The following is a 17,152-nucleotide window of genomic DNA, read 5'->3' as shown; positions in this document are numbered from 1 at the left end:
GAGTTTTTATGACGCATCATTGAGGAATTCAATTAGTTCAGTACCGCCTCTGCGCCACGCGGAAGGCCTGCGCAGTTACGGTTCCGAATGATTTTTTGCCAAGAGATGTCCGACTTCGGCACCGGATTTTTTTCGCGACACGGGGCCCTTCACGCTATCGCATATTAAAACAATTTCAGTATCGCCCGAAAGGGGAAGCATTAATAATGGTATCAAAACACTATCACTAAGGTTCTTCGTTTTATCGGCCGCATAAATTGCCGTAAACATTACTTAGATATTAAATTACCAAGCATGGTGTCATGCACGCCGTCAAACGTGATCAGAGCTCACTCGATGATCGCGAACATTTGTTGTCACAATGCTAGCTTGCTCGAACGCTTCTGCTGCCTGTCGCTTCAACGCATCATTGAAATCTGAAATTACGCCACCTCCAGCACTATAAGCGCGCAGAACGACAGAGCACGTCCAGCCGCCAGCCATCTCAACTCGCCCAGTCTTTGCACCCGCCTAGGGTTACGTTCAAGATGGTTCACACGCAGTGTAGGCGCTCAGCCGCGCGGGCAGTCATGTGCATCGACGGCTACGCTAAAGTAAGGGACGCGCGCTCGCCTCCTCCCGACGCCTTGGGCGCGCTTGATCACGTGACCTCCAACACTGGGCGCGCATCAAGCCGCCACCCTTCTCGGCTCACCCTCGACCGTTTTCCCTCTCACCCGCAGCCTACGGCGCGGGATAGGCTCTTATCGCACTTGGTCTTTAAACGGATGCTCACGGTGACGCCGACGGCAGAAATTCGCCTGGAGTGTCCGCATATACTTGCAGTAACAGAGGTAGCCGCCTTCTGATTACCACGTGGTTACACGCAATTCACACCTGTGTGACTGTTTGTCGCCGCCACGGTTCAAAAGGAATATATCATTAGAACTAACTCGCCAACAAAAGTGCCTCCCGGGATTTATCGGTCACGGCCAACGCCACCGACGCCGACGACATCGGCTTTTCTGCGACACGAGCTCCTTAACGCTGTCGCGTTAATAATCATTTCCCGCAGTGATGGAGCGCCGGGAGGACTGTGAGGCCGCTGTGTGTTTGTGGAAGGAGGCCGAGGCACCGTACCCTCGATGCTTCCAGCCTCGGGACTACTACGGCTACCGGCTGCGCAGCTACTCGGCGCAGGACACGGACCACGTCCTGTTCAACCTGACCTACGCGGGGGGTCCGTACAGCCCTCACTCCGATGGTCTCATACCCAACGTACAGTTCCAGGTGATCAAGTACAGCGACCGCATCGTGCGCTTCAAGGTGCGCGCACGGACTAATTCCTGTTCTTTCGAGTTTTCGCCTTGATCGGTGTGTATAGGCTACCATTCGCGGTATAGAGGTATAACTACCGGAAACGTGCATTGCACTAGCAACATTTGCCGGCAATATATGACGGCGCAATAAGCGCATGACACAGGTTAAAGCGGACAGGTTAAAAACGCGGAAGGTAAAAATTGCATAAATTCAATGGAAAAGAAGCATAGTGTTGAACTATATCGATATTGGAAAGAGCAGATCCGGAAGGAAGCGTTTTATGATAACTCAAGAAGCAGTGTCCTACTCTTTGAAGCTAGGTCAGGATGTCTTAGAACGCGCATCTCTAAAAAGAAATTTAACCAAGAAGAAGACACGTACTGTGTGTGGTAAATCTGTAGGAACAATAGAACACCTCATACTAAAATGTGATGGTATCCATCCCGATGTCGATGCGGGCACAGTCACGCTCTCTGAGGCCCTAGGGTTTAGAGATAACAATAGTCATGTAAATAAATATGCGGTGGAAATTAACAAAAGCGATTCGAGCCTCAAAAGCAGAGAGGTGACATAAGGTTAAAAGTGTAGGAAGACGTATTTAAAGAAAATAGCGAATTTTGATAACTTACAACACAGTTAACCAAAAATAAAACGCTGAGCATGGTGGCAACTGCCATCACCCCGATTCAAAAGGGACGCTCCTACCTTCCATCCATCCTTCTGCAAGGGAGGCACATGCGTACGCATAATTATGCGCTTCATCTTTTGTGTTGTACGGGAGTTGCGCTATTTGTCCGCAAGTCTGCTACAGCGACTTCCCCAATTTTCAACGCTGGCAGTAACAACGCTGCTGACGCTTTGTCCGGCAAAGGGTTTAACGCGAAAGCGTTAAGGGCCCCGTGTCGCAGAAACTCCGTCGTCGGCGGAGTTGTCCGTGAGCGAAAATTGTCGTATATATTTGGGTGTATGTTTATGCGATGCCTTGCTATTTGACGTGTGGCTTGTGCTGGTCATATTGTCGCGCCATTCTATCACTAAAATTGCTCATACCTTGTCTTACGTTCGTGACAGAGTTATTCCTCGGAATATTGAGAATGACAGCCCACAAACAAAAGCCATGAATCAAAACACCCACAACGCATGTCTTTTATGTTAAATCTTCTCAGACTTAATTATTAAAAGTCCGAAACATGAGAATGATGCAGTATTTTTTTTTCTTGCGGCTGTGTACTACATCCGGAATAGGGCCACGCAAGAGGCCGCGTTTCTATACCAGAGAGCTAGCTCACCTTCGTGCATAGCGTTCGCCACCAGCGTTTCCCGGTAAACATTGCGGTTGTATAAGCTGCAGTTGCCGGGAAACGTGAGAAGTAGTCGATCTTTGAATGCTATCGGCGTTCCACTCTTAAAGGCGAAGCTTAAGCGTCCTCCGAGTTTTATTAGCAATTACTAGAGCAATCAGCAATTACAATTACAATCAGCAATCAGCAATTATTAGCAATCAGCATATTACTAGAGCTCAACCCAGCTCCTCAGGCGCGGCGGTGTCGCCTTCAATACCACGTGACACCGTGACGTCACGACAGAGGAGAAACGGGGCTCCAACTCGCGCCGTCGCTCGCGGCGTCGCCCCCCGCATCGGACGCGGTGAGCGTCGAGCAACGCAGCGTTCGGCGCGACAACGATTTATTCATGAAGTGCAACGCCGCAGACACCGACACCAACGACACCGGCTTTTCTGCGACACGAGCTCCTTAACGCATTCGCGTTAAAAAAATTGGAGGACGCTTAAGCTTCGCCTTCAAGAGTGGAACGCGACAGCGTTCCCGTCGACCCGCCAAGGGGTGTAAGACAGTGGGCTACGGCGCAGCGATTACGCCCCCCGCATCGGACGCGGTGAGCGTCGAGCAGCGCCGCGTTCGGCGCGGCAACGAAATGTGCGCCTGAGCAAGCGACGCGCGCCTTAGAAACAGCGCGTTTCTAAGGCAACACCGCATTCACTAGAGACGCTTTTGTACCGCTTTGAAGCATCGAACTCGTGGCTGAGTGCGTCTACTTCCGGCCACCGAGCGTGACGGACGTGTGATGACGGGCTCCGTCGGAGCGGCTACAGCGGCTATTGCCAGCCGCGGCAACAGGAACTTTTCATCTGAAGAAGGCTACGAGTTGATTTTGCCGAATTTGCCAACAGGTCGTTTTGTTGTTAATACAGTTTTTCTTCACGGAGATGTTCAAGCGCGGCCTTACCGAGTCGAAGATTTTCGCGACGCGTTGTCTGGTATGTCGCTGCTTCCTGAAGTGATCGCCTTAGGGGCGTATCGGATGAGCCACGTGTGGGCCGTAACCTTCAGTAATGCCGAAGCCGTGAAGAAGTTACTCGCCGCGAGTGAATTGAAGGTCAAGGGCCGGCGCTGCGTCGTCATTGATCCTGGAAACCAAGATGTAAAGATGAAAGTGCACTGGCTGTTGCACAACGTTCCAGATGATGACGTGCGGGTGGCCTTCCTTCCTTATGGAAAAGTGACAGACATTAGCAGAGAGCGGTGGCGAGTACACGGAATCAGTGACAAGGGGTCCACAACCAGGTTGGTGTCCATGCGTCTCAAGGCAGGCGTTAAGCTGGAAGATCTACCACACCAGCTGAACGTCGCAGGTGAACAAGCTTTGGTGGTCGTATCAGGCCGTCCGCCGATGTGCCTGCGCTGTCATGCAACGGGGCACATTCGCCGTGACTGCCGGGTTCCAAAATGCAGTGCCTGCCGTAGATTCGGACATGAAGAAGGTCAATGCCCTAAAACGTACGTCAGCGTCGCTGGGCCTACGAGTGGCGAGGATTCATCCGAACTTCTCATGGATGAAAACGACGCTGAAGAAGCTTCGAAGCCGTCAAAAGACACCACAGTCCGCAAAATGGTAACGCTGGCAGCCAACAAACCCTTTTTGGAGGAAAGGTGTCAACCAGCAGAGCGCGAACGGGATACCAAAGACCAGGCCATGGAAAAAGCCACCACATCGAAGGACGCCTGTCAACCTATCAGCGAGGATACAAAAGCGGAGGAAACCCAAGAGACCTGCATGGACGTCGTCGAAAGCCTCACTGGACAGTCCACCAAGCGGCCATTGGAGGAGAGCGTCGAGGAAGCAGACAAAGGAGTTGAAGAGACAGAACCACCGCCGAAGGGACTCGGCATAAGACGGTCTTCAGTGAAGCAGAGGCCGAATTTTTCCGCTGAGCGGCGGCCGGCGGAAAAACCTCCGTCTTAACGCCGACTCTCCGCGCAGCGCAACCTTTTGGGGTCTTCGGGAAGACGTGGGGACTCTGAGCAAACTCATTTGCAAGTGTCGTGAAGCCTTCCGGTTAGAAGATGCCTATAGCGCACATTGTGCTGCATACGTGATGTGTCCACAAGGTTCATCTTCGCTGTAAGTGTTATACTATGCTAACAAATTTTTCAGATTCGAAAGGGGTACTGTAATGCGATCATTTTGCAGAATATATAAAAAAATGGCTGTGGCTTAGGTAAGGTTAAGCCCAGGATGCGAAGCATACTAGCCTTTATTTTAGTTGTTGAACCACTGTTTAGCCTGGTGAACTGCTGTTGCTTGGCTATATTTGGTTCGGCTAGACGAAGAAACAACTCATGCATTACTTCTTGGCCTTCAAGAGTGGAACGCGACAGCGTTCCCGTCGACCCGCCAAGGGGTGTAAGACAATGGGCTACAGGGCAGCGACTACGCGCCCCGCATTGGACGCGGTGAGCGTCGAGCAAAGCAGCGTTCGGCGCGGCAACGAAATGTGCGCCTGAGCAAGAGACGCACGCCTTAGAAACAGCGCGTTTCTAAGGCAACACCGCATTCACTAGAGGCGCTTTTGTACCGCTTTGAAGCGTTGTACTCGTGGCTCAGTGGTAGCGTCTCCGTCCCACACTCCGGAGACCCTGGTTCGATTCCCACCCAGCCCGTCTTGCAAGAGTTGAGCCAAAGCCACTTCTCCTCTGTCGTGACGTCACGGTGTCACGTGATTTCATGGTCACCGCCGCGCCTGAGGAGCTGGGTTGAGCCCTCGTAATATGCTTCGCATAAAAGAAATGGCTTTAAAATCAGGCACAGCACTACGCATAGCGACGATAAATGTCAGAGGTCTGGCGTCTAGGAGACGTCAGTACCAGCTTAGTCGCCTGCTGTTAGAAAATGAGCTGGATATCGTAGCAGTTCAAGAGACAAAGGTAGAAACGCAGGAACAAAGTGATCGCATGGTATCACCTTTTAGAAATCGGTACAATGTTGCCATAAGTCATGCAGTAGGCTTGTCAGCAGGTTGTGCTCTATTTCTTCGAAATTCTATTGAGATTGTTGAGGAATCTTTGAGTGTCAGTCAAAGTGGTCGTTATATTGTTTGTGATTTCACCTTCGCAATGAAAAATTGGAGGGTGATTAACGTGTACGCACCAAACAAGGAACATGACCGGCGAGTGTTCTTCGAGGAAATGGAAAAACACCTGTTATGCGATAAGCTGGTCATATTACTGGGTGATTTCAACTGTGTTTGTGAACCAGAAGATAGAGTGAACAAACGACCTATTCGAGATAAAAGTGCAATATTTTTAAGCGCAATAGTGAGTGAACACAATTTAGATGACGTTGTTTTCATGTAACTTCCCCCAGTTCACTCATTTTCAAGGAAATAGCCACGCTAGACTAGATAGAGCTTATATATCGACAGCTCTTGTACCTTTGTGCAGTAATTACACAGTCAATCATGTTTCTTTCAGCGACCACAGCTTAGTGTCTTTCTCGCTTGGAGCAGAAAAAAGAAAAAGTACATTTAATTGGCAGCTCTGGAAACTTAATGATAATCTATTGGATGACAAACCTTTCGTAGATTACGCAATGGAAAACCTTAATGACTTACTTGAAGATCACCAGAACATAGTTGGCAGATGGGAGCTTTTCAAAAAAAAAAAAAATAAAGATTAAGGCGATAGAACGGGCTTCTGCACTTAAGCACAGTAAAATAAAACACGAAAAAGAACTGCAAGCCCAGTTAGACTTCTTGATCAGCCAAGAAAGTGTTACCCCCGGCCTGTGCAGTAAAGAAATTCGAGACGTCAAGCGACAACTTGAGCTTATCGATGTCGAAAATTATAGAGGAGCAGTGATACGGGCTCGTGCAGAGCATTTGTGGATGGGCGAAACGCCCACAAAACGCGCCCTTAGTGACGAAAAAAGATACGCGACCAAAAAAGAAATCAAAGAAATAAGGTACCGAGGTGTAGTCACAGATAAGAAAAGTGATATAGAAGACGCTTTCGTAGAGCACTTTCGGAAATTGTTTGGTGAAAGGAAAGAGGTAAACAAGGGATTTGTAAACGCTTTTCTTCCACTTATGCCGCAACTAGATGAAAATGCAAAATCAGTCCTAGAAGCCTCAATTACATTAAAGGAAATTGAAAAATCAATCGATGATTTGAACCCCGGAAAGTCGCCCGGTCCCGATGGACTGGGTTCAGCGTTTTATAAGAAATTTAAAACTCCTATAGCTAAGGCATTGCATGCGGTAATACAAGAGGCATATGACATAGAAGAGCTTCCCCTTTCCTTCCGTCAATCACATATCATTTTCATTCCTAAAACGGACGACCGACTTAAGCAATTACTGGTAGGTTCTTACCGGCCAATTACCCTCTCTAACGTAGATTACAAGATATTCATGAAGGTCTTGGCAAGAAGATTACAAGGTTTTATTAAAGATATAGTCGGACCACACCAGACGTGCGGAATTAAAGGTAGGAGCATAACGACGAACATTCATATAGCAAGAAATATTTTGGAGTGTTGTGATGTTTTTTCCAACCATGTGGCAATGCTCCAAATAGATCTGGAAAAAGCTTTTGACCTTGTTACGCACGAAATATTGTTTGCCATTATGGAATATGTAAATGTAGGGAAAATAATACTGGAAGGTGTAAAAATGTCGTACACTGGATGCTCTGCCTCAATTATAATTAACAAACAAGTCAGCAAAAGCATCCATGTTGTCTCTTCGGTGAAACAAGGGTGTCCTCTGTCGTCACTACTTTTTAGCATTTATTTAGAGCCATTTTGTTTAAAGATTATTCAAAATGAGGAAATAAGAGGCTTTCGTATTATGGCTTGTGAAGTCAAAATATTATCTTACGCCGACGACATAGCTGTTTTCTGTACAGATAGAGAAAGTGTAACAAATGCGATAAAAGATGCCACAGCTTTCTGTCAATACACGGGGAGCAGAATAAACTGGAATAAATGTCAGGGTTTCTGGCATGGTGAATGGGAAAGTGTGCCAGTCACGTACGCCAACATTCAGTGGACGACTACTCCAAGTAAATACCTAGGCGTACCACTACAACACTACAAGGATACACAAGAATACTGGAAAGAACAGACAGACAAGGCTCGAGAGAAAACACAAAAATGGGGAGGACGAGACCTATCAATTTTTTCCCGTGCCACAGTGTGTAACATTTTTATTATTGCTCGAGTATGGTATGTTTTGCAAGCGTTGCACATGTCGCGCATGAGTATTCAACGACTGCACAGAGTGTTGTCTGTTTTTGTATGGAACTCATCGTGGGAAAGGGTGAGCCGCACAAATTTGTTCCTTCCAGTGCGATCAGGAGGACTGGGTTTGATTCATTTGTTCGTGAGACAAATTGTCTCTAGGTTCGTATATTATCGCAATGAAAGAAATCCTTTTTTAAGAAGTGTTATGCAAGTGAGATTGGCGAACGCATTGCCAGATGTCATTGTGTCATCATGCACCCATATGCAACGCAATGTCCGCGGATACATGCATGAAATTGTTGCGGCTGTGCAGTTTCTAAAAGCAAGATTTTCAATGGAATATCTCAGCGAGGTCAAGAGAAAACGCCTCTACAAAGATCTAATTGATGTGATGATGCCTGTTCCCTTGTATCGAAGGATGTACAATCCTGGGCCAGGCAGCAATGTGTTAAAAAGGGTTAAAAGTATGACTATCCGATCGTCAGTCAAAACTTTCTTTTTCATGCTCCATAGTGGCACACTTTCTACAATACCGTGGCTAAAGGAAAAAGGGTTGTTGGTACCATGGTCGGTTGACTGTGTAATATGCAAAAGGCCTGAAACAACCGAGCACATGTTTCTCGATTGTTGGGATGCCGTATTCTTATGGGACATCTTGCAAAGAACCCTGAAAAAGGAACTGCCGCTTACACCCTACGGCATTCGATTTCTTCCCGTCGAAAGCGAAGGTGTGCCGTACGATATGCTAATGATTCTAGTAATGCACAGTGTTTGGAAAACCAGAATGTCAGTGCGTAATGCGGACGTCAACGCGAGGTCAGCCCGGGACAACTTCAACGAAAGCATCGCATATTTACGAGATGTGTACAAACAGAAGGAAGAAAAGCCAGATTGGTGTGTTTATCTGGACGAACTCCTGACCGTAAAGCGTTTTTTTACCCACTTATGCTAGCCAGACACAAGCTAGCATTTTAATGTGATGTTATGATGGTGTTTTTCACTGTATTGTGCCAAGTTGGCAATAAAGAAAAAAAAAAACTCGTGGCTGAGTGGTAGAGTCTCCGTCTCACACTCCGGAGACCCTGGTTCGATTCCCACCCAGCCCATGTTGCAAGTTGTTTTTTATTCATGAAGTGCCTTCTGGGATTTATCGCTCACGGCCAACGCCGACGACGCCGACACCGACGCCGATGACACCGGCTTTTCTGCGACACGAGCTCCTTAACGCTGTCGCGTTAATAAAGGCTAGTATGCTTCGCATCCTGGGCGTAACCTTAGCTAAGCCACAGCCATTTTTTGTGTTACATGGGTGTTCTGGTCGATGAGAAATGGGGGGAAGGAACTACTCGTTAAAGATTACGTCTCTGTTGTACGCTTTGCGCTATAATGGATGCACCGTCACGCTTGAAGTCGCGCTCAACTCAATTCTGCCCTCTAGCGGGGCGAGGGCAGCGTTATTTCCTCCACTGCCAGCACGAGCGTTTGTGCTGGCTCTATAGTTTTGCGCACGCGCAGTATTCCCCGCTGAGCGGCTCTGTGCAAATTGGCTGGCTGCACTGGTCTGAGTGGAACGCAACGTACACCCCCAGCTAAAACTCTAATAAATAGAGAGTTTTAGTTTAGGGGACGCAAGCGGCTTGCGTACGCAAGAACTGGGGGGCGACGGTACTGCGCATGCGCAGACGGTTCTGCGCATGCGCAGTGCTGTCGCTCCTAGTTCATGCGTACGCAGGTCTCTTGCGTCCCATGATGACAGTATAGTCCTGGACGATTTCTCGCCGTGCTCAGGTTGAAGGCAACACTGAGGGGCATGCCAGCGTGCGTACTGTTGAGAATGTTTTCCAGTGAAGCTTAGAGGGTATTTGAGGGAAACCTCTCCTGAAGACCAATCCTATTGTGAAACCTTTTTTATTCTCACATTCCTGCCGTTTTCAAAACGTCACGCACTTCTTTCACTAGCCAACAGTGGTCGGAAGAAGGCGATTCAGAAGAAGATGGAGACATAAAGTGACTGGCTTATTCTCCTCCTCCGCCTTCCTCATTGAGGGGGGGAGAGAGTGAGCTACGCGTGCATAAAAGCGCTGCTAAGGAGAGCAGTTGCTGTCCTGACGAAGACTGGACGCCTTGTCGAAGCGTCCCGGCTTCGGCGACGTTCCTTGTTCCACCACTGTTAATCACCTCCGAGCCTGAACCGCCCTCTTGTTTTGAATTGTTACCGCAGTTGTCCTTCGGCCCGCTACGGACTACTAGTGCTGCCAAAATTTAGCGGTGGGCCTACAGTGAAACTAGTCGTCAAATCGGTCTGTATTGACGAGATTCTGTAATCTTCTCGCGCCTCCGTCCGCCGCGGCGTGCAGTTCGTGAATGCCGCAGAGAGGCGCTACGAGGTGCCCGTTCAGGACACCTTCGAGTCCCTCCGCAAGCCTCAGAACGTGTACAACCCGCTGTACTCCTTCAAGATGGGCTCCAGCAGCCGCGGCGGCTTCTTCCACTTCAGCATCATGCGTCGTCACACGGACGTCAAGCTGTGAGTGGACACAGGCTGCACGTGCGGCTCCAGCGCTGCGTCAATGAATCGCCGCCCGTCCCAAGTTAAATCTAATATGTAGCTTCAGTGAACAGCGCAGGAATGTCGGTGCTCTATACTTAAAGCTACGCAGAATTGTCTGAAGTTATCTGTGGCAAACAGCGCAATTCTAGTCCCTGTGCTGGATTACTCGAAGAGGCCGACATTAGTTGCACGAGAAGTCGAAGGGTATAGTCGACTAATTAACAAAAGATCGCTTAATAAGTTTGGTAATTACTTTACGACGAGTGTTGCAATTTACGAATTGAAGCCGGTGAGTTCGTGAGGCGTATAGCCACTTAGGAACGAATTCTCAGAATGACATGCCCTACGACGTAGGCTCTGAGAGCTAGTTCAGTCGGGTTCTTATTGTTCTGCCTAGAAGGGGAGGTAGGTAGACGGAAGTCTTGAGGGCGGTATTCTCGGGCGGTAATTTTCGGGTGTATAGTTTCTCTTGCGAGATTTCGCGCGACTAGCGCCGGACCCGTCGGGTGACAGCATTCCTGGCACAGTTCCAGGTATACGCTGTCTTAGCACTGCTGGCACAGTGATTTTTGCACTACGAGGCACAGACATTGTGTAGCGAGATACGCTGCCTTAGCATATATGCTAAGGCAGCGTCCACTAATCCACTGTCAATATATTGACAGTGGATTTTAAAGTACGAGGTACATATATACGTTACGTAGCGAGGTACGTTACACAATGCCGGGCACGCCGCCTTAGCACAGTTGGCATAGTGCCGTGAACGTTGTTGGCCGCAGAAGTCGAACGCGTCCGGCGCCAATCGCCTGAAATTTTGCGATAGTCAGTGTCAGCAAAAGTACAGAAGGACTCTGGTATCACAGAAAGTGATCGTTCGACAGCACCGCCTTATAGTTCAAAGCCAATGCGACGGCCGTTCACTAACCCCCGTATTCAGGAATGCATCTTAACTTGGAGCCCACACTTGTTTTAAGTGAGACCTGTCGTGAACGCACCCAAGGAAACGCAATGAGCGTCTTGGGCACGTTCACACCAGGCGTCGTTTATATTAAGTCCAGCATGGGCTTCAAGTTAAGATGCATTTCTGAATACGAGGGTAAGTGCCGAAGAGATCGTGTGGATCGAGACGGGTTATTATGGTACGCGAACTTTCTGGACTGAACTTTAGAAGAAATTAAAAATCCAATAAATACCGAGGAGCCGGAGGTTAATGTCGGATGGAAAATGTTCGCGCAGTTTCTTGCAATAGGTTTCGTGTCCAACTGTAATGCAGTTATTGCAATCGCACTACTTTCTGCGGGTTATGTTTTAGAAGTGGGTAAATTGAAGTGGGTTTGAAAGTGAGCCTTCTTTGTCATTGTGTGAATGAATGAATGGTTCGTTCAAATGAACTTCAACGAAGTGTTACCACGCTTGGTTGAACACGGGAGTCCCTCTTCAGAAGTTTGAGCGAACTACGCTCTCACGACAAACGCAGCATCGACACCAGCATCGGCGGCCTGGTGATGACCAACCAGTACCTGCAGTTCGTCACATACCTGCCGTCGACCAACCTGTACGGCTTTGGCGAGACGGTACGCAAGAGACTGCGGCATGAGTTCGACTTCACCACTCACGTGATGTTCGCCAGGGACCAGATGCTCAAGGTTAGCAGCACGTCGTGTGTACGGTGCATTCCGGTGGGAGAACAAGAGCCTCCAGAATTGCTGCAGGGGCGACTTCAAGTGGCTGAACAGGGGCGCTTTATTAGAAGTGCTCTAAAAGGCAGTTTTAAAAACGTTAAAGCTCAGAAGGCCTCAGAAGTGATCTGGCAACGTATATCCTGCACTTTAGTAGCTAACAGTGATCTAATTGTGGCTTCCGGTTGTCGACAAACTACCTCTGCAGATGTGTTGGCGGCCGGTTCTGCTCTCTATAATTGTGCAGTCAAACGACAAACCGTACCTAAATATCCTCAGTGAAGCAAACGCACTCCTTAAACTGCCTGATTCCTTCACTAAAGCGAACCTTGCTGTGCCTTTCTTTCCCGTGTTTTGGCGCGTATGCTAGGTCGGCTTCTTGCCGAATAAGATGGGCCGGTGCTATACAGTAAAGTGGGCCGATCCCGGAGTCTGCTAGTCAGCGTTTTTCTGCCCACGTTTTTCTCAGGGCTGTATATATACTGCAAAACACGTTGCACAAGAACAGCATCGTGACATTTAAATAAGCGCTTCATTGAAAGCTTCGCAAGATTCCGAACTGTGCATTGGATCTGCGTGATTTTCTTCTTTTTATTCTTTGTTCTTCTTTTCCCTCTTTCTCGGCTACGAAATTAGGACGGCAACAACCTGTACGGCGTCCATCCATTCTACATGTGCGTAGAGGACGGAGGCAAAGCGCACGGCGTACTCCTCCTCAACAGCAATGCTATCGGTGAGTTTGCAAGGAGTTAACTAAAAAAATTGTGGGGGTTTAAGGCCTGTTAGAAAGAGCGGCTACGGGTTTTCGTGGGAAGTCCAGAAAGCCGCAGTTTTGATTGGAAGCAACGTTTAGGTGCTTGTGGGGCGAGTGAAATGCGAAAAGGCATATGCTTTTTTTATTATTCGTCTGCTCTTATATATACTGAAATTGTAAGTTGAATAACTCTAGTTTGCCCGCGTGATGTACCGTTATTATTTTTATTTTTTTTTTGCATTCACCTCAGGGTATATTACGAGAAACGGTTTGTTATGCACAACTTCGCGCGCTGCATGTGTTTTGCCGCATTGCGCTCCCATATCGGAATGAGGCCGCCGGAAATCTAATGCCGCAGTTACTGTTATGCCATCACCAAGTCTCCACGCGCTGGGGGAAAAAAGAAAGAAAGAAAAACACCTTTTCGGAGTACGAGGCGTGTTAGTTGTGCGTACAGTCTAAGTTCGTTATTCCTCGTTGTATTGACCTTCCAGAAAGCACTTTCAACGAAACCTTACTCGAGCGGGCTTCTACCCTGGCTGTCCTTTCGCATCGTCAGGTGGCGCTACAATACACTGTGTTATCGATGCATCGTCAAACCGTGTTTCTCGCCGTGAAAAATATGGCTGACAACCTCCCCCCCCCCCCTTGTTTTTTTAAGTATCGTACCCAGTATTTACGGCCATACAGATCCATAGAAATTGCCTTTTCGTTCACTTTCGTTTTCGTTTTTCCCTTAATATTTCCACATTTCAATTTACGTTTACGTGACAGTTAATTTCCCCCACGCTTCGCTGGCTTCATTGTCTGTTTGCCACCAACCGCGGTATATAGCTGCAGCGGCTGTGGCGTTTTGCACTGCGTGAGCTCGAGGTCGCGCGTGCGACCCCTGCCTCGCGGCGGCCGCATTCCTACGGAGGTGGAGTACGTTCAAGAACGTCCCCAGGAACCCCAGAGGGTCAAAAATTAACCCAGAGTCCCCCCTCCGCTGTCCGGCGCGTGTCTCATAACCAGATCGTGGTTATGGTACGCGCAAATCCAGAATATCGTTTAAATGTTCGCTTGTTTGTTTACTTCACTTTGTTGTGCCCCATATGTACGTGCGAAAGCTGCCAACTTATGTACGTAGGCTAGGTGCAGTGAGTCGCATACGGCTTTTCCGCGCGCTCTTGCAGAGTACACGCTTCTCAAGGCTCCCGCTCTGCGGCTGGCCACCATCGGTGGAGTGCTCGACTTCTTCCTTTTCGTGGGCGACAACCCCATGGAGGTCATCGAACTTTACGCCAGCGTACGTGCTACCGCCCCGATCTTTCGCGTCGCCCTTTCATCTCGAAGGGCATGGGAAAAGTTAAAGGAACGTTTACCGGCTGTTGCCTATAGCGGCGGGGAATCGAATCTGTGGCCCCGTGCCCAACAGCCATAGCCATAGCCATAGCCGCTGAGCTACCATAGCGATGGTGCCAGGACTCTGAAACGTCGAGACTATAAACCGGCACACTCGAGAACATCTCGAGGCGGCTCGTGTGGTTCGTGATTATTGTGGGGAATTACTGCATGTGCTACAATGCAGAGAAATGGGCGCCTACCAAGAACGCGCGTAGAAACGGTGTATAAGCACTTACACCGCTTCTGTGGGTGTTCTTGCGTGGTGTCCCTTTCTTTGCGTTAGCGCCTGCAGTAATGACACCTGACAAAAAAACACGCACGCGGACGTGGTATAAGCGCATGATATTTATATTTGTGTGTCTCAGCACCGGCACGGCATTCATGCATGCCTTCAGCGCCCGATACCTTGACAAGTCGTTGGACCCAACCTGCGGCACACTTGGACACGAATGAGCCAGCGAAAAAGGGCACCGTACGCTATGGACGTGTCCTGGTCTAACCGCGAGCTGCGAAAAAAGATATCTATCTTGCTTGACTGCAGAGCTCAGTGGTTAACGTTAAACGAATAGATACTTCCAAGAGGGAAGCCACCGGAACGCCATCTATGACAGCTTGCTGTGCTGAGAAGTAAAACAATCGACGCAACCTAGGCACGTCACCGGAAACGCCACAGGGGTCGCCTTCTCTCTCTCTCATCTCTATCTCCTTGCGTGTCTTTATGTGTGACGTCCCCTTCTTCTCATTAGCATCGTAATTCCCTTCGATAAACTGATAATAATTGAAGAACGCCGCATGTTCTTAAATTAGAGCGTACTATAACCTTATTCTCGTAGACTCTATACATTATGTTATATAACGACAGAACAAGGGAACCCTCGAATCACAGCCAACTTTTTGACAAGGGGATCTTTTTATCTGGGATTTACCCTGGCAAACACAAGGCGTGTTCGAATATTCTAGACGTTTCGAATAATGAATCGAATTTACCTTACCCGATTCGGTCTTCGAATTGAATATTAACCTTTCGTAAATACGAATATATCTTTTCCTAGTACCCTCGAATATTTAGGAGCCGCCAACAGTGCTCAAACATGAAATTGGAACAAAAGTGCGATAAATTTCATCACCGAGGCCGTAGTATAGGCATAAAACATGGGAAGAAGCCAGGCTACGCGTGGCTCAGGGAGCCAGGCTTTGTCGGTTAAAATGCGATCATACCTACTCTCGGAAGAGTGTTCAGTGTACAATAACGATACATGTTTATTCCTAATGATCCATTCATGGGCATTTGAACCCTCAACTTCGCAATTAGGAGCCTTTTGTCGAAACGATGGCTGCAGTCTGAGGCTTCTTTTGTTCGACCACTGTCGGTCACTCCGTTTGGCTCCGTGTGTCGTCTGCACGGGAAATTAGAGTACGCGTAGACTCGTGTACGGGCCGCATCTGTGTAAGGGCTGCACCGCCAACTTCGCAGCCCAAAATTTTAAAGAACCGAGAAATTTCAACGGAGAAGCAATCGTGTTCGGTGCCCCGAATTTTCGCGCGCTGCACACTTCCGCGTGCAGATTCTAGATGGCGAAAACTGCGCGTTGACCTTGAAGCCCCTTAAACTTGATAAAGTAGAGGCACTTTCCTCCTCCGCCCTAACTCCTCGTTTCTCCTCTTTTTCACGCTCCTTCCTCGACCGTGGCGCCGCCTGCACTGCTCGAGCGTAACAACGGCGCCAACATGCGCTCTTCGCCACTCCGTAGACGCTTCTCGAGCAAAAATGGCGCTGATGCACGGCGCGAGGGCCCACGTGATGCTATTAGGCCAATAGCGACGCGGCGTCGGCCTCGGCCAGAACGCGCGAGGAGGAGGCGGCATTCTTCAAAGCGTGGCGCTACTTTACGAAGTTTAAGGAGCTTTAGTTGACCTCTGGTGCCATGGTACATCCGGGGTGTGGACAAGTCACCGGCTGCGCCGGCACCATATTGAGCAAGATGTTCGTTCCCGTGTAAGGGGCGCACCTCGTCAAAATTGTGAAAAAAGAAGTGCGGCTGTTACACGAGTCTACACGTATACGAATTGCGGCTAGGCTCGCGGTGCAAATGCATATTACTTGCGCCGAGGAAGCTGCACATTTTGGTCCTGGCGTGCGCGGCTTCAGGTGATCGGCAAGCCATTCCTGCCTCCCTACTGGGCGCTGGGATTTCAGTTGTCGCGCTACGGTTACGGGTCGCTGGAGAAACTCGCGAAGGTGCTGGAGAGGAACCAGAAGGCCGGATTCCCCGTGGTGAGCTCACGCTGTTTACTAAACCTTATTTGGACAGTGTGTAGATATTTTGTAGACTTCTTTAAATGAAGTCAAGAGACTGTTTACGGGTATCCTGTGAATTGTGCCCACACACTTTCTGAGTACTGTTGCCTGTAGACTTTGTGAAAGCAACGGGCTTGGAACTTCAGTCAGAAAGATATACTTCTTAACGACTTCCGTCTCTAGAAAGTCGTAGAATTGGCGTGGACTAAAATAAGTCTGTGATAGTCTTCGACCGCCTGTAAGATGTCCTACACTTCTCAACGATGGGCTAGCTTTTTTTTTTCGGAAGGCCAAGTTGTAGAAAAATGGTTCCAGAGTATATATGTCTACCGTGTGATTCTTGTGAGCCCTGTGTACCACATGTGGAGTGTGTTTCAGGCGGGTGTATGAATGGAAGACCCAGCTGCTGGCGATGCCACGCCTAAAGTACGTCGGAATTTCGACACGTCCCTCACGCTACTTACGTGATGACAGTGGTGATATTATGACATCCCCTTTGAAACGGGCCGGCGACAAATAGTCACCTAGCCTACTTGAGCTCGTCAAATTTTGCTAATCTATTTCATGTGTTATTTTGCCTACCTTGATATCCTTTATTCACTTCATTAAAACCCTTATCTCTATATTGTACAAAAAAAAAG

The 17,152-nt window shown here is 48.6% G+C and overlaps 1 protein-coding gene across 1 annotated transcript in view; it reads left to right on the top strand.

Annotated features, from left to right (window-relative positions):
- LOC135912742 (probable maltase-glucoamylase 2) overlaps positions 1-17,152 on the top strand; it is a 45,198-nt gene that overhangs the window by 2,337 nt on the left and 25,709 nt on the right. The window contains exons 3-8 of the mRNA XM_065445273.2: positions 1,055-1,305; positions 10,200-10,369; positions 11,871-12,039; positions 12,709-12,805; positions 14,002-14,114; positions 16,362-16,487. Of these exons, the coding sequence (XP_065301345.1) occupies positions 1,055-1,305; positions 10,200-10,369; positions 11,871-12,039; positions 12,709-12,805; positions 14,002-14,114; positions 16,362-16,487 (926 nt within the window). The remainder of the gene's footprint in view (positions 1-1,054; positions 1,306-10,199; positions 10,370-11,870; positions 12,040-12,708; positions 12,806-14,001; positions 14,115-16,361; positions 16,488-17,152) is intronic.

This window comes from Dermacentor albipictus, chromosome 9 (genome assembly GCF_038994185.2).
Source record: "Dermacentor albipictus isolate Rhodes 1998 colony chromosome 9, USDA_Dalb.pri_finalv2, whole genome shotgun sequence".
NCBI classification, from domain to species: Eukaryota; Metazoa; Arthropoda; class Arachnida; order Ixodida; family Ixodidae; genus Dermacentor; species Dermacentor albipictus.
This window is presented reverse-complemented; position numbering and strand designations above follow the sequence as displayed.